This window comes from Cyclopterus lumpus, chromosome 12 (assembly GCF_009769545.1).
Source record: "Cyclopterus lumpus isolate fCycLum1 chromosome 12, fCycLum1.pri, whole genome shotgun sequence".
NCBI lineage: Eukaryota > Metazoa > Chordata > Actinopteri > Perciformes > Cyclopteridae > Cyclopterus > Cyclopterus lumpus.
Window position 1 is genome coordinate 2388570 of NC_046977.1, and position 20602 is coordinate 2409171.

General features: G+C 44.6%; 2 protein-coding genes across 2 annotated transcripts in view; both read left to right on the plus strand.

Annotated features, from left to right (window-relative positions):
* pla2g3 (phospholipase A2 group III) lies at positions 1-5929 on the plus strand. The gene is made up of 7 exons (XM_034547552.1): positions 1-547; positions 1325-1457; positions 1544-1678; positions 1962-2302; positions 2560-2692; positions 3292-3402; positions 4480-5929. Exons 1-7 carry the CDS (start codon positions 67-69, stop codon positions 4499-4501), a joined length of 1356 nt encoding a protein of 451 aa, XP_034403443.1. The 5' UTR covers positions 1-66; the 3' UTR covers positions 4502-5929.
* Positions 5930-6772: 843 nt separating this feature from the next.
* The window catches only part of ttc28 (tetratricopeptide repeat domain 28), a 92195-nt gene continuing 78365 nt past the window's right edge, over positions 6773-20602 (plus strand). Inside the window, 2 exon segments of the mRNA XM_034547684.1 lie at positions 6773-6802; positions 10745-11089. Coding sequence (XP_034403575.1) covers positions 6773-6802; positions 10745-11089 — 375 coding nt within the window.

The window sequence follows — 20602 nt, forward strand, 5'->3', positions numbered from 1 at the left end:
AAGTCCTCCGTGGGTGCAGGAATCTTTTTCTTTTCCACGACAGGTGTCGCGGCCTCTCCGGCCACCATGACGCGCGTCGCTCCTCTTCTCGCCCTCGTGTTGTTGGCGTCGCTCCTCGGCTGGACGGCTGCAGGAACCTCGGTCCTCTGCAGCCGGACGACGCGGTTGCCAAACGGAGAAGTGCACCACAATTTCCTCCGGCGTGACCCCGAGCAGGCCTCTCCATCCCCGCGGCTCTACCACGGCGCGTGGTCCCGGGAGCGCGCTCTGCTCAGCTGCGCTTGGAGCGACGACGCGGCGGTGGTCCACAACTATGTATCCGCGTGCCGGGAGCGCGCGCACGAGTTCTCCGATCATCCGGATGAAACTATCGACGTGGAGTCCATGTTGGCGGCGGAGGATGAGCTGTGCGTCTGCGTGGCTTCCCCTGGAGGTCAAGCCGGAAGGTCAGAGGTCGGGACCCATCAGCGCGTAAAGCGAGGTTTCATTGTGCCGGGCACTCTGTGGTGCGGCTCCGGCAACAAGGCGCCGTCATATGCAGATTTGGGTACGTTGGTGTCACACTTTGATAATTGATTATTGATCATAATGTCAGGCGGTCACAAAGATGATTTAAAGGGATGAGAATACAAAAATAGGCCATATAGATTTAGTTTTTCTCATGTGAAATGCGTGAATAACATTAAATGTATTGACTGGTGTCAACAGTGCAAGCAAAACAAACTGTGATCCACCATGACGTCATCCATTGTTTTGAAGCCTGAGTTAAACAATTTGGTGGTTGCCATCTTGGTTTTTTGGAACCGGCAGTGAGAGGGCGGAGCTAAGTACAACCAAACCCTAAAAAAGTATATTTTGAGTTGACCCAAAACGTGAAAATTAACTTTCATGAAAGGAAACACACTGGCACCCTCTTTCCATTTTTTTTTTGTAAAAAGTTTTAAATCTCCATTGTTTACATCAATGTCTTCTTCTCTGCCTTTGCTGGCTCATTACTGCCACCTGCAGTAAAGTGTTAAAACAGTCACTGTTTGTTCCAGAAGAAAATCATGTTGAAAGCTCGTCGGTGAATGACTCGAAATGCACAAACCTCTTAAAATAAGATGGAACTTTTAAGCAGTCGTGCAGAAAGTCACCGAGTCAGCAACACTGACAGGCCGTCCCTTCAAGCCACGCCCCCAAAAATGATCACAATGAAGATTAGCAGCCAGAGTGTGAACAGAGAGGCTCTTAAATCAGAAGTTCTCATACGTCATCCGAATGGAACGAAATTGTAATCGGGTTGTGGTAATTTTATTGATCTTGTAATTGATCCCTCTTGCAGGAGTTTTTGCAGACACCGACAGCTGCTGCCGGGAACACGACCAGTGCAAACACACCATCCTGTCCTTTCACTCCCAGTTCGGGGTCTTCAACAGCAACATCTTCACCATGTCTCACTGCGACTGCGACAGCAAGTACGAAACCTTCACTCCGAGCGTCGACGCCATTCCTCGCGTTTCCTTCGATGCCGTTTTCTTAACCGAAATGCTCCGCGCTGCAGGTTTCACCGTTGTCTGGCGGAGGCCGACGACAGGATCTCCGAGGTGGTGGGATACACGTTCTTTAACCTGCTGAAGATGCACTGCTTCGAGTTCTCCCACCGGCTCCAGTGCAAAGAAAGAAACTGGTTTGGCATGTAAGTGACGCCGTATGTGGGTTTGTATGTGCAGAACACAAACTGGAAATTATCAAGTTATTTTAGCTTAGCTTAGCATAAAGACTGGAAACGCAGGGAATCAATAGCTTGTGTTTTTTTTTCTGGTAGTGCTGTTAGGGCACAGAGCTGTATCCAGACTTTATGCTAAGCTAATGCTAACTGGTATTGAATGAGTGCTTTCAAACTTTTCATCCGACTCTCGGTTAGAAAGGGAATACGTGTATTTGCCGTAATTCTCAAACGAGTCGTTTGTGACCTGCAGGTGTAAAGAGTATCAAATGGCTCTCTACGCTGTGGTGCACCCGCCCTCGATGTACGACTCTCCCAATGCAACGGAGGTCAGCGGGAACACTACCGCACCCACAGAAGTGGTGTGGACGTCCAACTCCACCGCTGCTGCAGCATCCACCCTCCCTCCACCTTCCAGGAGCTCCCACTCGGCCTCCGGCGCCAACGCTAGCACCGTTAGCAACGCTAGCACCGTTAGCAACGTTAGCGCCTCTCCATCGGAGGGACTCGCAGGATCGTCACCCGGGAGGGAAGACGAAGTGGGGAACACGTTACCTGCCGGAGGTCAAGCTCTGGCCGAGCTGGACATCGCAGGTATTTAATACATCTGTCTTGTGAAAGTTACGTTTTTGTGAATTACGTTTTGAGGGAAACACATTTTGTCGGGACGTTTTTGCTTTTGACAAAATCAGAAAGTTTCAAATGTGAACTTGTATTTTAGTTTTTGTTGCTAAAAAATAACCAAGTAGTTTGCAGCATTTTTTTTTAAAACTCTAAATAGACAATGCAGTGTAGTCGTAGAAGATCGCGTCGTTGATTCCACGACATTAACGGCTCGGACGTCTTCACAGAGAAGCGGCGCTCCGAATGCGGCGTCTACAAAGACCTCGACGGCTGCAGGAACAAGATCCTTCCCCAGCAGAAGAAGTACGGCCTCCACAACCCCGAGGCCAGGACGCTGTACCACTGCAACTGCACCAGCAGGTGAATCGGCACCGTCGACACCAACCGGACCATTATGAGGCTGAATCCACACTAACACGGTTTAAAAACGGAAACAATCGAGTGTTTTTAGCATCGTTTTGAAGTAATTCACGTCCCGTCATAAACAGGAAGTAGATTGGTTGCTAATACAACCGTTTTATCGTTCTCTTTTAATAACAACAGGTTGTATTTAATTCTTTTGGGGGTTTTAAAACTCCAAAGTCGTGTGGGCGCTATCGGTGTAAACGTAGCGAAAGATTTGCGTTTTAATAAAATATAAAAAAAGCAGGAGTTTGGATGTAGCCGACTTGTTTTATTCAGCGCCGTCACGCCGTCGTCTCGAGTAAATATTTACAGGCCGAGGTTATGCAGACACGGGGATAAGAGTGCATTCAACTCCTTTTTTAAAATGTATTATTTCTGTGCGAGAAGAGGCCGACGTGATGCGTCATAACACAAGAAGTAGGCCACGAGTCACACATTCCTACAAGCTGTGTGTGTGTGTGTTTGTCCGTTCTCTGAATCTCAATCTGTAATCGGCCTTGGACATTATCATAATCTCATGTTTGCACACGTGGTCTCATTTGTGTCTCTTCCAGGTTGTTCCAGACTTTGTCCAAACAGGGACGGCTGACCGAAGTGCAGACGCTTCTGCTGGGTCGAGTTTCTCGATCCTGCTTCCTGCCGCGAGACTGCACAGCGGACAGAATGTGAGCATGTGATCAGTGCAAAGGAAACTTTTCTAATTCTCAATTAAAGTCAAAGTTGTTATAGTTTTTTTATTTATTTTTTGTTTTGCACTTTCTCACTGTTTTTATAATTTATTTATATATATTTTTTGATATGCATATTGAAGTTCAAAGTGTAAATATAATTAACATAAAAATACATTTTTGGGGGGAATTGTTTGCAAGTTTAAATGTAAATGTAAAAAGTGGAGTAAAAGTAGAAGAGTAGAAATATATAAATGTAAAAGTAAAGTACAAATACTTTACAAGTACTTTGAACCTCTGGCCCAATGGGAGCCCTCCACTTAATGTGAGGGCAAAGAATACAGAAATAAAGCTCACGTTTACATCATTTGTTGTTGTTTTCTCAACAAAGAAATTAATGAAAAATATCGGATCCTTTTGGGACTCGAAAAAGTGTTTTAAATTAAATGTAAATTTGATGTTAGAACTGCTGACGGCTTTATTTTAAAAACCTTATCATGTGAAAGCTTCTTCTGCAAAGTAAATACACTTAAAGTACAATATGTACCTCAAAGTGAAATACAACCATTAATAAAACAACCATTTATCCTCCTCCTCCTCCTCCTTCTCCCTCTTCCTCTTCCTCTCATTCTCCTCTTCCTCCTCCTCCCCCTCTCATTCTCCTCCTTCTCCTTCTCCCTCTTCCTCCCCCCTCTCATTCTCCTCCTTCTCCTCCTTTCTTCTCCTCCTTCTCCTCTCTCTTCCTTCTCCTTCTCCTTCTCTTCTCCTCCTTCTCCTCCTCTTCCCCTTCCTCCTCCTCTTCCTCCTCTTCCTCTTCCTCTTCTTCTCCTTCTCCTCCTCTTCCTCCTCCTCCTTCTCCTTTTCCTCCTCCTTCTCCTTCTCTTTCCTCTTCCTCTTCCTCTTCCTTCTCCTCCTTCTCCTTCTCTTCCTCTTCCTCCTTCACCTTCTTCTTCTCCTTCTCCTTCTCTTCCTCTTCTTCCTCTTCTTCTTCTCCTTCTCCTCTTCCTCCTCCTCTCCTCCTCTTCCTTCTCCTCCTCTTCCTTCTCCTCCTCCTTCTTCTCCTTCTCCTTCCAGCTGTACGAGCGGTTCCTGGTGAGGAGCAGAGCTTCCTCAGAGGACCAGAGGGAGCGGAGACGACGCAGAGCAGCAGCGCCAATCTAACAGGCCCGCCGAGCAGAAGGCCGGAGGGCGAAGAGGAAGAGGCGGAGCGTCCGGCTCCGACCGACTGTGGCTCCGGGTGGTTCCGGACCCAAGGCCAGCAAGACACCGACCCAAGGCCAGCAGGACCCCCAAGGCCACCACCGGAACCCAAGGGCCAACAGACCCGGACCCAAGGCCACAGACCCGGACCCAAGGCCACCAGACCCGGACCCAAGCCACCAGACCCGGACCCAAGGCCACCAGACCCAGGACGCGCGGTCAGGATGCTCGTCTGAATGTCACGGAGGGTCAAAGTGATCAATATTACTGAGAGGAATTAGATGTTAGGTCATTTTCATTTAATACAGCTCTCATATTTTACCCAGATTGACCATTTAAAATGTAGTCAGATGTATTTATTCATGGAGGAACAAACCACACAACTAAACAAAGAAAACTGTTAACTTGAGAACTGTTATTTTCCAACGAGATGTTAAAAAATCTAAAACTAAAAACTAGAAAACTGGAAGTTTATAAATATGAAATTACCTGAAACAAATGAACTATTTATGTAATATTGAACACAGCAGATTTTGATCATCCACTAACGTTTCCTCCTTGTGTCTCCATGACGATTGGCATTTATTATGAGTGAATATCTGATAATCTAATTTTGATATCGATATTCGTGGTCCCAAGAGGATGAACCCTGCAGATTCTTTCACAGATGTCAAAATCTCTGCCGTGAAAAGGGTGAGTTTGATATCGGTGTTCAAAGCCCTGTTTGTGAATATTTGTAATGAGTTGTACGAGCTGTAGATAAATGCAAATGTATGTTATTAGCAAAGCTAAAGAAAGAGAAACAGTTGTGTAAATATCTGTACATAAGACGCTTGGAGAAATATTTGGTTTATGACGCGTGAAGAAACTATACGACTTAAAGTAATAGTTAAGCATTATGAATGATGTCTGCACTGTAATATGAAGCATGCCAGTTAGCCTAGCTTAGCATAACGACTTGGAGGAGGGGGAAACTATCCTGGCTTGTAAAACAGCAAATTGTTGTTTTTACGCTTTGGTTTTTGTGTGATGTCGGTCCTGTAAATATGAAGCTAGCTGATTCGGCCTAGCTTAGCATAAAAGACTAAGCGGGTAAAAAAATTGACTAACATTGCTTTGTTTAAATCCGTACAAAACAAATGTGTAAAACAAAAATGTCTAAGCTAATTTATTGTAATATTAGGACAAAACTAGGCGAGTTGTTTTTGGTCTTTTATGCTAAGCTAAGCTACGCCTGTTGCTTCACAAGTCGCTGATGAACACGAACGGGATCAACCGTTCCATGAAATAAATTATACGTATTAAAAATTGAAATGCAAATGTTACATGTGTTTACATTATGTTTTGTGTTGTTGCTCTTTTGTTTAACTAAGTAAAAGTAAATATAATATAAATATAAACTTTTTTTTTTTTTTTAAACTACAATATTGGCGGCTCGTTTTGAATGTCCCCCCACCACACACACACACACACACACACGGTGTACTTTCCTCCCAATGCAACAGGGTGACGCCTCAGCACCCATCGAGATGCTGCAGCATCCACCTCCCCATGGGGGGCACTCAGGACCCTCACCTGAGGGGGTCACTTGAGTTAAAGCCAGACGAGCTGTCTGTCTTTATGCTAAGCTAAGCTAAGCCCATATCAAAATAAATAACAATTAAACTCTTAAACTGAAAGGTCTTAACACAATGTGCTTCCTGCCATTTCTAAATGTTACATGTGTTTTAATTATTTATTGTAAGGTTTAAAAAATAAATAAAAAGCTCATAAAAAGCATCTCCATCCTCTCCACGCACGCGCACCGCGAGCACCGGGCCGCAGCGTCGAGCCCCCGTCAGGTAACTCAACTCCTCCGTGATGTCACGAGCCGTAATTGAAACCTTGCAGGCGGACCGGATCTCCGCCTCCCTTCACCGGACAGAACCTCCGCTCGGCTGCGGGAACATGGCGCACTCGCTCCGGATCAACTTCCCCCAGCACAAAGCGAGGAGGACGGCGGCGTAGCGCGCGTCGCTGCGGGCCAAGCGGCCCCGGTGGAGTCGCTGGAGTTTATCCGGAGGCTCGTTGTGTGTTCAACTAGTTTTGTGGGCATGTTGTGTTTTTCCTGCGCTGTCTTCACCGGAATGAAAGTGTTGGTCGCTGCCCGGAAAGAGCCGAGAGCAGGATGGACAAGCCCCGAGCCAGGAAAGAGAAGGTAAAGCCGGGTTTCAGATGCTTTTTGGGGTGTTTTGTGGGTCCGATCCTGCAGGAGAGAAGACAGAGAGCTGCTTCTGTCTCCTCGTGATGGACTGCATCCTGCAGGAAGTGCCTGAGCACTGGAGTTTAAACCCCCTCTGCCCCTCGAGCATGTGATGCAGCTTTATGGTGTTTATCTGTTGACGGTTTATTAACATAAACGTGTTAAATTCCTCGATGACGTCACTCAGATGTTTTACTCAAGTAAAAGTGCAGAACTAGTAAAAAGTAAACAGGATTCCTGTGGTTTGAAAGTAGCATTACGGTGGACTTAAAGTATTACAAGTACTTGTTGGGCATAATGGGCCCTTTCAGAGTTATTATAAACACCATATTATGGGAAGTGGCATATTAAAATATTCCAGTGAAGTTAAATGACCTCTTAATTATAGGTAAATGCTCTTTAGTACTTTACACCAGTTAACTGTTACATGAGGAATACAAGCAAAACTTTTGAGAGGCCGGAACCATCAGTCGATTATTGAAATATGAAATCAAACTTCCTGTCTGTCGATTAAAATCAACTAATCCTGTCCGCTCTGATGTGACGTCATCGCAACGCGTTAATGACGAACAGTGTGTTAAGTTTATAGTCACATTTTATTTAAGTAGTAGTATCACTACAGTGTATAAACACTACAAATAAAATAAGGCCTGTATTCAAAATCTCACTTAAGTAAAAGTACTTCAGATTTCAGAATAACGTGAATTATGTGCCCGCTATAAACGGTGCTGCGTTCACGTGTTCATCACTTATTAATATCGCAGCTGGTAAAGGAGGAGCTCAATGTTATTGCAACTAATAACAGAGTGTTGCCTTCAATGCCTCCGCCCTACGATGTGACTTTAAGAGATCAAAGCGCTGCGTTCAGGGACACGCTGCGTTCAGGGACACGGCTTCCTCCCCTTCAGGTATTCAGGGCTCTGTCAATGTGTCAGTGTTGTTCCCCAGGAATGTTCACCCCTTGACCTCGACAAGAGAGTGTGTGCGTGCGTGTGTGTGTGCGTGTGCGTGTGTCACTGCAATTTTGAGGCAAATATTGTAAGTTATTTACAAGCTACTGAGCTGTGTGTACAATAATTAGAAAAACATATATAAATACATAAATATTAGGCCTGCATTTAGCGGCTGCATTATTAAAGGAATAATAATAATAATGTTCTGAAATGGCGAAATACTTACATTTGTTTAACTTTAAGTATATTTTGATGGAATACTTTTACTGGTATTACTACTTTAAGTACATCTTGCACCGCTGAATACGTGTGTGTGTGTGTGTGTGTGTGTGTGTGCATGTGTTTTTAAGAAGCGACTGTTTTATTGTACAGTTTAAATGTACTGAATAGAAAAACAGTATTCTTTTTTTTTTACTTAAAAAGTTCAAAAGAAAAGAAAGTCCAGTACATTTTAGTGTTTATCTGTGTTGGACTCATCAGCGTTGTCGCGGCAACAGGCACAAACAGCATTTAGCAGCCAGAGGGACAGACATCGCTCTCAGGAGGCGGTGGAGACCAAAGAAGGAGATAAAAGAGTCAAAAGCTGGAATAGACGTGTTGTCCGGTTGTCATTGAGAGCATGACGTTGTTTAAATAGTAAATAATAGTACATAATTAGTTGTGAAGTCCAAAAGTCCACATTTATAAAAAAGAAAACCAAATGTTTTTATCTGAGGACAAAAATATCTTTCTTCCATCCATAATCGTTGGTGTTGAAATAAATAAATACAAAGACGACAGTTTCACGTTGACCGTAAGATGCAGAAACGGATGAGTTACCGAAACTATAAACATTTAAAGATTTAAAGAAACCCAATAACTTTAGAGGAAAAAAGCTTGTTTATGTTGGGGAATAAAATGAAAACACTTTTGTAATTCGGTTCTAACTACGGTGAAAAATGAGGTATTTTATTTAGAGTTTATTCAGAGTTCACAAGCTGCTCCAGAGAAATGTCGACTGTACAGAGTGATACTTTACTTTATTTTATATTATCGACTTCTGTAATCTGCTCAATATTCTTTTGTGTAAATCAAGAAAAAAGTTAATAAAAACTGACATTACATTTTCTTTGAAAGCCTAAAAAATTAAAAAAAATAACCAGCTGGCTGTTACTAATGATAAAAAAAACTGCAGAATCAGCGATTCCTCGTCTATTTTATAATTAATAGCTAACTTTATGAATTAAATCAGGAAAAGATCTAAATACTTCAATGATTACAAATATTTAAAAGAGTCTCTCTGCTGTTTTTGGGGGGATTTGAACTTTGACCTCAGTACTTCCAAAATCCTGAAATCAGGATTTCACCAGGACGACAGTTAAGACTTAAATCTCCCTTTCTGGGCTCTTAAAGGGACAGGCGCTAAAAACGGAGGGTCAATACGGGTATATTCAGACCGAGTGGGACAAATAAAGAGTTTTTTGAACATTTAAAGCATGTAAACATGTTCTGGTTGAAAATACATCCGAGTTTGAACCTGGAAACAAGCGTCAAAACAAGAAAATTAAAAGTTTTCAGGCGCACGTCAAGGACCTGTTGAGCGGCTATCATCGTAACCTGCATGTGCAAAATTCAGTATTTCTTCATGGCAGTGTAGAGAAAAGCTGCATGAATATATATATTTCTAATTTAGGAGTCTTGATTTAATTGTCACGTAGCATCCAAAACCGCCATCTTTTCAGAAACCTGACTAAGTCGTTTCCTTTCCTCCCTTAAACTTAACTAAATTGCTTCCTGTTTATTTTGAAAATACTTTAAGTGTTTTAACGAGCGCACATCGACGCGTGTTGCTGCACTTTTAGTAGGAAACCGCACGAGAGCATCAAGCGATGTCGTTATTCAGATGATCTGCACGTTGACGACTTCTAGGGGGGTTCGTCTCAGTCCACCTCCTCGTCTCCTCGTCTCCTCGTCTCCTCGTCTCCTCGTCTGCTCCCCCTGAAAGTCTCGGGAGTGAGACGTGAGAACCTCGAGGCGTCGGTTCTCACGTCTCACTCCCGAGGCTCCGAGAACATCCCAGAGTGTTCTTGCAGTTTTAAATCAAGCTCCTGAAACAGCTCCGTGTGTGTGTGTGTGTGCGTGTGTGTGTGCGTGTGTGTGTGTGTGTGTGTGTGTGTGTGTGTGTGTGTGTGTGGGGGGGGGGGGGGGGGTAGAGGGAGTAAATGAAGGCCTTGGCGTCCGCTCTGGTGAAAGGACACATTTGGAAACGCCGGATCGGGAGTTGAGGCGTCGCCTCGACAGAACGAACCTCAGCGAGCACGCAGAGCTTGAAAGAGAAGAACAGAAGCTCTCTCTCTCTTTTCTCTCTCTCTGTTTTTTCTCTCTCTGTTCTCTCTCTCTTTTTTCTCTCTCTTTTCTCTCTGAGGAGTTCGCGCCGTTACCGCCGAGCAGAAAAGAAAAGTTCACGCAGCGGTTTGTCCCTAAATTCACCGTCTGCTGCTGCTCGGTGTCCTTTAAACCTGATATTTATCATCTGCTCTTTATGTTCATAAATATATAATCAGGATCTTTGTGTCATTGTTTCAAAAACGCATACATCTCCTCATATCTATCGTATTTTATTTATTCATTGATGATATTTATTCATTTCTACCATTTTGTTTTTTTGGTGTTGATCCGTAAATTAAAGGTTTTTTCTGCAGATTATTTTCTGCATTAACCGTTGAATGGCGATGGCTGACAACGTCACCATGACTACGTCACCATGACTACGTCAGCACGACGACGTCACTATGACTACGTCTCCATGACTACGTCCAGACAGCCCCAAGAACTAAACATATTCACGACGATATGAAACAGAGATGAGCAGTTTGCAGTTTTCCATCATGAAAATCGTTTCTGCCGGTTGACTGACGGGATAACCGATGTCTTCTCTCCCCACCTCCCCCCTCCTGCTCCTCAGTTCTCCCTGTTTGGTTCTCGCTCCACCAGCAGGACCACCGACCCTCCCTCTTCCTCCTCCTCCTCCTCCTCTTCCTCCCCCGCGATCCCTTCAGGCCCGCCGGTGAAAAGGGCCGCCGGCCTCAGCAAGGCCGAGTTCCTGGAGCGCGTGCGGCGCAGTAACCAGGCCTGCCAGCAGGGGGAGTACGCGCTGGCCGTGCGTCTGTACAGCGAGGCGCTCACCGCCGACCCCCAGAACTGCATCCTGTACAGCAACCGCTCCGCCGCTCTTCTCCGGCTGGGTCAGTACGGCGCCGCCCTGGACGACGCCGCCAAGGCGCGCCTCATCAACCCCAAGTGGCCCAAGGTAAGAGCCCCGTGACCCCGTGACCCCCGTGACCCCTCGGTCTTGAGAATCTATGAGTATTTATGAAGAAATACAAAAAATACTAATTACAAACCCTTTTAACAATCAACGAATCCTTTAAAGACGATATTTCCTGCTTTTTACGACTAAAATCCAGCAACACGTGTCAATTTCTGCCCGTTACACAAATAGTCTTTTTAAATAAACTTCCATCCTCACAGGAAACTACTTAGTTAGGTTTAAGTAACTAAACCACTTAGTTTGGTTTAAGCCACTAAACTACTTAGTTAGGTTTAAGCCACTAAACTACTCAGTTAAGTTTAAGTAACTAAATCACTTAGTTTGGTTTAAGCCACTAAACTACTCAGTTAGGTTTAAGTAACTAAACTACTTAGTTAGGTTTAAGTAACTAAACCACTTAGTTTGGTTTAAGCCACTAAACTACTCAGTTAGGTTTAAGTAACTAAACTACTTAGTTAGGTTTAAGTAACTAAACTACTCAGTTAAGTTTAAGCCACTAAACTACTTAGTTAGGTTTAAGTAACTAAACTACTCAGTTAGGTTTAAGTAACTAAACTACTCAGTTAAGTTTAAGCCACTAAACTACTTAGTTAGGTTTAAGTAACTAAACTACTCAGTTAAGTTTAAGCCACTAAACTACTCAGTTAGGTTTAAGTAACTAAACTACTCAGTTAAGTTTAAACCACTAAACTACTTAGTAAAGTTTTGGGTTGGGTATCTATAGAAGTTGACTTGTGTTTCCAGAACATTCACCAGAGAAACATGAAGTGCTTCTTAACTCTTGGAAGTTTCTCTTTACGTTCCCACAAAGGGGGGGGGGGGGGATGGTGAGGGGGGGAGGGGGGGGGGCACCTCCGTCTGGACGTCTGGGGCCGGGCCAGCTTCGCCTCACTTCCTTTCTCTGTGCGAGAGAATGGACGGAAGTGGTGTTTTGTGTGTGTGAGAGTGTGTGTGTGTGTCTGTGTGTGTCTCTGTGTGTGTGTGTGTGTATCTGTGTGTGTGTGTGTGTGTGTGTGTATGAGCGCTTTGCACGGCTGTTATTTTGTTTTTCAAACCCTGGCGAGGCCTTGGCCTGAGTTTTGCATCTAAAGACAATAACAGAAGCAGCATTCCTATGTGTGTGTGTGTGTGGCTTTGTGTGTGTGTGTATGTGTGTGTGTGTGTGTGGCTTTGTGTGTGTGTGTGTATGTGTGTGTGTGTGTGTGTGGCTTTGTGTGTGTGTATGTGTGTGTGTGTGTCTCATTGCTGACTGCATTCGCCGTGGGTCAAACGTGAGGTCGAGCCTAATGAAGGACCAAAGAGAGCGAGTCCTTCGTTCTCTTCTTCTCCCCTGTCGACTTCTCTGTTGGCACAACAGGTTGAAGCACACACTCACACACTCACACTCACACACACACACACACACACACACACACACACTCTCACTCACACACACACACACACACACACACACACACTCTCACTCACACACACACTCACACACACACACTCTCACACACACACACACACACACACACACTCTCACTCACACTCGTCGATGACCTATTGATTATGTTGGTCGTGCTTTTCGGGCGCCACGGTAGCCGAGTGGTTGGGGGGGGGGGGGGGGGTCCGGTCTCTCTGTCAAATAAAGGCATAACATGGTTAATAAAAAGACTCACCTTGAGTTGTGGGATATAGAATTGAGTTTTTAAATTTTTTTGTGGTACTATTTACACAAAATCTGCAGAATTTCCCGCGTAATAAATGTATTAATACATTGGAGAAATATAAGTGGGGCGATAATAACATACCTTGTAATTGAATGCGTGTGAGTCGGGGTTAACGGGGTTTCCCGACCAGATGGCAGCGACGCCTGTTTACCCAGAAGGCCGCAGCGGCTTCCCTGTCATTAAGGGGAGTCCGACCGCACGCTGCCGGGAGAAGATCCAGTCTCATGTTGGTTATTAATGTTTATTATAAGGTATTATCTCATATTTAGTCTCTCTCTTTTTGTCTTTGTAATAACAAAAGAAAGTCCCCAATAAGTGAAGAATCTGCCTTCTGGTATATTCTTACAACCTGATTCATTTTAGGACTAATTTGATAACAACTTCACAGAAAGTGTCAGGATAGAATGTAATTTGAAGTGTGTGTGTGTGTGTGTGTGTGTGTGTGTGTTTGTTTCCAATCCTACTGAAAGGTTACAGGATGTGATTGAAACGCAGGTTTCCGCCACTAGAGGGCAGCAGCGTCGCGCCGTGAAGCCGCTCAGTTTCAAAAAAACCTCGAAGGGGGGGAGGAGGGGTGGGGGGGGGGGGGGTCTTTAAACACAACTTTCCCTTTGTTAGTGCCTCTCATGACCCGCATGAGGCTTTGCAGCTCACCAACATGTAACCCCCCCTGCATGTAACCCCCCCCTGCATGTAACCCCCCCTGCATGTAACCCCCTCTGCATGTACCCCCCCCTGCATGTAACCCCCCCCTGCATGTAACCCCCCCCTGCATGTAAACCCCCCCTGCATGTAACCCCCCCTGCATGTAACCCCCCCTGCATGTAACCCCCCTCTGCATGGTGGTCACAGGTATGATTTCTGCTTTAATAGCCGTGGAGGTGTGAATGACCATCATCATCATATTATAGCCTCTTTTCCCTCCTTCTTTCCTTCTTTCCTTCTTTCCTTCCTTCCTTCCTTCCTCCCTTCCTTCCTTCCTTCCTTCCTTCCTTCCTTCCTTCCTTCCTTCCTTCCTTCCTTCCTTCCTTCCTTCCTTCCTTCCTTCCTTCCTTCCTTCCTTCCTTCCTTCTTTCCTTCTTTCCTTCTTTCCTTCCTTCCTTCCTCCCTTCCTTCCTTCCTTCCTTCCTTCTTTCCTTCCTTGCTTCCTTCCTTCCTCCCTTCCTTCCTTCCTTCCTTCCTTCCTTCCTTCCTTCCTTCCTTCCTTCCTTCCTTCCTTCCTTCCTTCCTTCCTTCCTTCCTTCCTTCCTTCCTTCCTTCCTTCCTTCCTTCCTCCCTCCCTCCCTCCCTCCCTCCCTCCCTTCCTTCCTTCCTTCCTTCCTTCCTCCCTCCCTCCCTCCCTCCCTCCCTCCCTCCCTCCCTTCCTCCCTCCCTCCCTCCCTCCCTCCCTCCCTCCCTCCCTCCCTCCCTACCTTCCTTCCTTCCTTCCTTCCTTCCTTCCTTCCTTCCTCCCTCCCTCCCTCCCTCCCTCCCTCCCTCCCTCCCTCCCTCCCTCCCTCCCTCCCTCCCTCCCTTCCTTCCTTCCTTCCTTCCTTCCTTCCTTCCTTCCTTCCTTCCTTCCTTCCTTCCTTCCTTCCTCCCTCCCTCCCTCCCTTCCTTCCTTCCTTCCTTCCTTCCTTCCTTCCTTATAGCTCCCGTTAGCAGCAGTCTGGTGTTCATGAGAAGAGATGAACGCGCTCCTTCGTCTTCTTCTACTCGCAGCGTTGCTTCACACACCAGAGTCTGCTGCCTCAGCACCCCCCGAGCTACTGGAGTCTTTTATATAAATATATATATATATACATTTATTTATATATATCCCATTACCCCATCTTCATCCTCCTCCCTCTTCATCCTCCTCCCTCCTCATCCTCCTCCCTCTTCATCCTCCTCCCTCTTCATCCTCCTCCCTCCTCATCCTCCTCCCTCCTCATCCTCCTCCCTGTTCATCCTCCTCCCTCTTCATCCTCCTCCCTCCTCATCCTCCTCCCTCCTCATCCTCCTCCCTCTTCATCCTCCTCCCTCCTCATCCTCCTCCCTCCTCATCCTCCTCCCTGTTCATCCTCCTCCCTCTTCATCCTCCTCCCTCCTCATCCTCCTCCCTCCTCATCCTCCTCCCTCCTCATCCTCCTCCCTGTTCATCCTCCTCCCTCCTCATCCTCCTCCCTCTTCATCCTCCTCCCTCCTCATCCTCCTCCCTCCTCATCCTCCTCCCTCTTCATCCTCCTCCCTCTTCATCTTCCTCCCTCCTCCTCCTCCTCCCTCCTCATCCTCCTCCCTGTTCATCCTCCTCCCTCTTCATCCTCCTCCCTCCTCATCCTCCTCCCTCCTCATCCTCCTCCCTGTTCATCCTCCTCCCTCCTCATCCTCCTCCCTCCTCATCCTCCTCCCTGTTCATCCTCCTCCCTGTTCATCCTCCTCCCTCCTCATCCTCCTCCCTCTTCATCCTCCTCCCTCCTCATCCTCCTCCCTCCTCATCCTCCTCCCTGTTCATCCTCCTCCCTCCTCATCCTCCTCCCTCCTCATCCTCCTCCCTGTTCATCCTCCTCCCTGTTCATCCTCCTCCCTCCTCATCCTCCTCCCTCCTCATCCTCCTCCCTCCTCATCCTCCTCCCTGTTCATCCTCCTCCCTCCTCATCCTCCTCGCCACAGAACTGCAGAAGAGAAAGATAACGCCCGAGGCCGATGACGAGCGAGCGGCTCGGTCGGACTCGAACGCGCGACCGTTATCAAGAGTGAAAATTGGGGTTCAGGGTTCAGGGTTCAGGGTTCAGGGTTTAGGGTTTAGGGTTCAGGGTTTAGGGTTTAGGGTTCAGGTTTTAGGGTTTAGGGTTCAGGGTTCAGGGTTTAGGGTTCAGGGTTCAGGGTTTAGGGTTTAGGGTTCAGGGTTCAGGGTTCAGGGTTTAGGGTTTAGGTTTTAGGGTTTAGGATTCAGGGTTTAGGGTTTAGGGTTCAGGGTTTAGGGTTCAGGGTTTAGGGTTTAGGGTTTAGGGTTTAGGGTTCAGGGTTCAGGGTTTAGGGTTTAGGTTTTAGGGTTTAGGATTCAGGGTTTAGGGTTCAGGGTTTAGGGTTCAGGGTTTAGGGTTTAGGGTTCAGGGTTTAGGGTTCAGGGTTTAGGGTTTAAGGTTCTGGGTTTAGGTTTTAGGGTTTAGGGTTCAGGGTTCAGGGTTCAGGGTTTAGGGTTTAGGGTTTAGGGTTCAGGGTTCAGGGTTTAGGGTTTAAGGTTCTGGGTTTAGGTTTTAGGGTTCAGGGTTCAGGGTTCAGGGTCTCAGTCTCCACCCCGCAGCGTCACATTCTATCATTTCATATCTGAACTCGGGTCCGAAGGAACCAGAACTTATTTGGAGGATAAAAACAAATGGAAAAGAGAAACATGTATTATTAAAATACATTTCACGAGATGGAGTTACAGGGATTGTATAGTGCCGGTGTGACTGCATGACAAACAACAACAACAACAACAAAATAGAGTGTGTTGCCAAGCTTCTTTAGAGACCGCCGTGCTTTGAGCTAAATGCTAACGACGTGCTCACAGTAACGATGCTACAGGCGCCAACGAACCTCGGGAACGCGTTTCCTTCCACATAAAACACGTGCAAAAGGTTTGTTTCTTATTTTCAACTATTTTCAGTGTTTTTACTGATGTTGTTGTTGTTTCGATCAGAGGAAAACGAGCCTACTCGCTGTGAGGATTCAACCCCCGGGGGTCATGAACACCTTCGTAGAAATCCGTGGAATAGTTACTTCTCTTTTTCTTACATTTCACCCTGAAACGCCTCCGAACTCAAGCTCATAATAAAGAGGAAAAGTGTTAACTAAAGTCAGTAGGATTCATCCTATGGGGACCATGAATGTATGTGCAAAATTACATGTCAATCCATTCAATAGTTGTTGACACATTTCACCCTGAAACACCTCAACTCAACTCTGAACTCAACCTCATGATTGAACACGAGAAAAAGTCAGTAGAAGTCATCCTCTGGGGACCATGAATATGTGTACAAAACGTCAATGCAATCTATCTTGTAGATGTAGAGATGCTTTGATGATTAAATTGAAAACATGTTTTACCTGATGGTGGTGCTAGATGAAAAGGCAGGAAGTGTTTCTCAAAGATTCATCCTCTAGGGACCATGAATGTCTGTCGAAAATGTCATGAGAATTCATTCAGTAGTAAATTTCACCCTGAAACAACTCCACTCAACTCCGTACTCAAGCTCATGGTGGGGCAAGAGGAAAGGTCAAAGGTTAACCAAAGTCAGTAGGAGTCATCCTCTGGGGACCACGAATACTTGTAGAAAACCTCAAGGCGATGTTTCTTTTGACCTGCTGGTGGCAATAGATGAAAAGACAGGAGGTTACGTCAGTGTTTATCAAAGACGCATCCTCTGGGGACCATGACTGTCTGTATAGAATGTCATGGCAGTTGTTGGCCAATTTAGCTTCTGAAACACTTCACCTCGAAGTCTGAGCTCAAACCTCCATGGTGAAGCAAAAGGAGTCATCCTCTGGGGGCAAAGTACAGCTGAGGCTGTCGGTCTCAACATCTAAAACATGGATTGTCATGAAAGTTGGTTCAGACGTTCGTGGTTCCCAGATGATGAACCCTGATGACTTTGGTGATCCTCTGACTTTTTCCTCCAGCGCCACCATGAGGTTGACATTTGTGGTTTTTGAGGGGAAATGTCTCAACATCTAAAACATGGATTGTCATGAAATTTGGTTCAGACGTTCGTGGTTCCCAGATGATGAACCCTGATGACTTTGGTGATCCTCTGACTTTTTCCTCCAGCGCCACCATGAGGTTGACATTTGTGGTTTTTGAGGGGAAATGTCTCAACATCTAAAACATGGATTGTCATGAAATTTGGTTCAGACGTTCGTGGTTCCCAGATGATGAACCCTGATGACCTTAGCGATCCTCTGATCAATGAGTCACCTTCATGTTGTGTTGGAGGTAGAAACTGAGACACCTTGGGGTGCCAGGAGGTTTATTCTGGTTCTTCTAGGTCAACTTATAATTGCCCCGTGTTTTCCTCTTCATCCGCCATCATGCTCCAACTTAGACCTTCCAAATCAGCCCCCTTCACGTCTGACTCGTACCAGTGGTTCAAAGTTACACACAGACTGGTGAGTGGTGTGTGTGTGTGTGTGTGTGTGTGTGTGTGTGTGTGTGCGTCACCATGGCAACAATGGTTCAAATTATGGATTATCTTTGTTCTTTTGTGAAATGGTTCTCAGGGTTTAGGAGCTCAGATGATGTGTGTGTGTGTGTGTGTGTGTGTGTGTGTGTGTGTGTGTGTGTGTGTGTGTGTGTGTGTGTGTGTGTGTGTGTGTGTGTGTGTGTGTGTGTGTGTGGCAGGTCTGAGGAGATGAAAATCACTTGAAACATGGGATTGAGGATTGTGGATTGTGAACTTTAGTTGCTTCCCGAGGGAGATGGATAGTTCTTTTGTTTTTTTTATTTTCATTTTAAGTTTCAAATCTTTATTTGTCGCATGCACAACGATTGAAACGGGGGATTCGTCCTCCAACACGAGCTACGACAAAAACAGTAAATATGAGAATCCAGAAATAGCGTAAAAGTTTAAATATTGGAGTGAGTTATAATGTACATTAAAAAATATATAATATATATAAAATATTATATTATAATTATAATAATTATAAAATAACATATTTATAAAATACAAAAATATAAATATAATTTATATAAAACTAAAAAAATAATAATTATACATTTAATATAATGTGAAAGATATAGTCTACTACAACGTAACGGTTATAATATAATATATTAATAAAATAGAATGTTAAATAAATGAATGGGAACTCCTCTTATATATATATATATATATATATATATTTATATAAATATATTTATATTTATTTATATAAATATATATATAAATATATTTATTTATATATATTTATTTATATATATATATATACATATATTTATATTTATTTATATAAATATATATACTAAATATATATTTATATATATTTATATATATGCATGTTGATTCCTCACCCTCTCAGTGGGAACACGTTGAAGAGGCGAGCATCAAAGGATTAATGACTGCAGCACTCAGCAGCTTCACAATCAGATTGGTTTAATTCTTCGTTATCTTTAAACCCCCAAAAAAAGAGAAATTACGTATTCATGGTTTTGAGTGAAACTCTTCAAAAGCAGCGTGTGCTTTTTTTTAATATATTTTTTTTTACAGAAGACGCTGCGGGGAGAATAATCTGAATGAAATAAGTAATCAAATATGCAGCTTTTCACACGTCGAGCTGATTACAGAGAATCTAACTGGTGAAGATATTTCATTTGTGATGAATATTTAAGTTGTTCTTCTCACTTTATTTGCCGTCTGCATGATGCATTTATGTGTCTGTGTAAAAAAAGGAAACACGAGGTCTCAATCTACATTTATGAAACAGAAACAACCAGAAACTGAATATCTAATATCTAATGTTCTGACCAAACAAGACATTTTCAAGACCTCATTTTAGACATTTTCAATAATTAATTGATTAATCAATAAAAAAAACCATCATGAGTTTGTAACTTTGAGAAAACGGAGACAATATCAAATATATCAAATATCATAGAAAATAACATCCGGATGTCTTTATCTTTTAAAAGTGACGGTTTTAGTCGGTCAATCCTACTTTTAATTTCACACTTTTAATCAATTTGATCATTTTTGATATTTCTTCAAGCAAAAACGTTCAGACTGAAAAAAAAAGAAGGAATATTTTTATTTTTATATAATATTATTGTTATTTTTTTTGCGACTGTTGGTCAAACGAAACAAGACGTGAAATAAAAATAAAAATAATAATAACCAGTTTGAAGAATTCTGAACATAATGTTGAAAATAATCTGTTAAAAGCAGAATAACAACCTTCGTTCCAAAGGTGTGAATCTCACCGACATGTTATCAGCACCTCCTCCACTGCTGTTACATCAGGAGGAGGAAGGGGAGGAGGAAGAGGAGGAAGAGGAAGGGGAAGAGGAAGAGGAGGAGGAAGGGGGGGGAGGAGGAGGAGGAGGAAGGGGGGGGGGGTTGAGGAGGAGGAGGAAGGGGAGGAGGAAGAGGAGGAAGAGGAAGGGGGGGAGGAGCAGGAGGAACAGCCGCAGGAAGGGGAGGAGCAGGAGAAGGAAAGAGAAAGATGAGGAGAAAGGAGAAGGAGGAGGAGGAGGAGAAGGAAAGAGAAAGATGAGGAGAAAGGAGAAGGAGGAGGAGGAGGAGAAGAAGTAGGATGAGGAGAAAGAGGAGGAGGAGGAGGAGGAGGAGGAGGAGGAGGTGGAGTGTTATGTCAGCTGGTTAAATATGACCTTCACCAGAGTCCTGAGGGACGGAGCGCTCCACCAACACACACACACACACACACACACACACACACACACACACATACACACACACACACACACACACACACACCATGTGCACATTTTAATACAACCTTGCCATGAGGCACAAAACCCCGTTAGTCAAACCAGGAAGTGCACCACGGAACCACCTCTCTCATTATGGGATGTTCTTCCTCTAGGACACATGTTCGTTATTCTAAAATGATGTTCACCCCTCACACGGCCTGTGTGTCTGTGTGTGTGTGTGTGTGTGTGTGTGTGTGTGTGTGTGTGTGTGTGTGTGGATCAATAGAATCTGTTCAGGATGGTAACACTGATACTGTTGACTCCAGGCTGACCTGTGTATGATGAGACTCTAACATACAGAGGACAATTACACACACACACACACACACACACACACACCGACACACACGC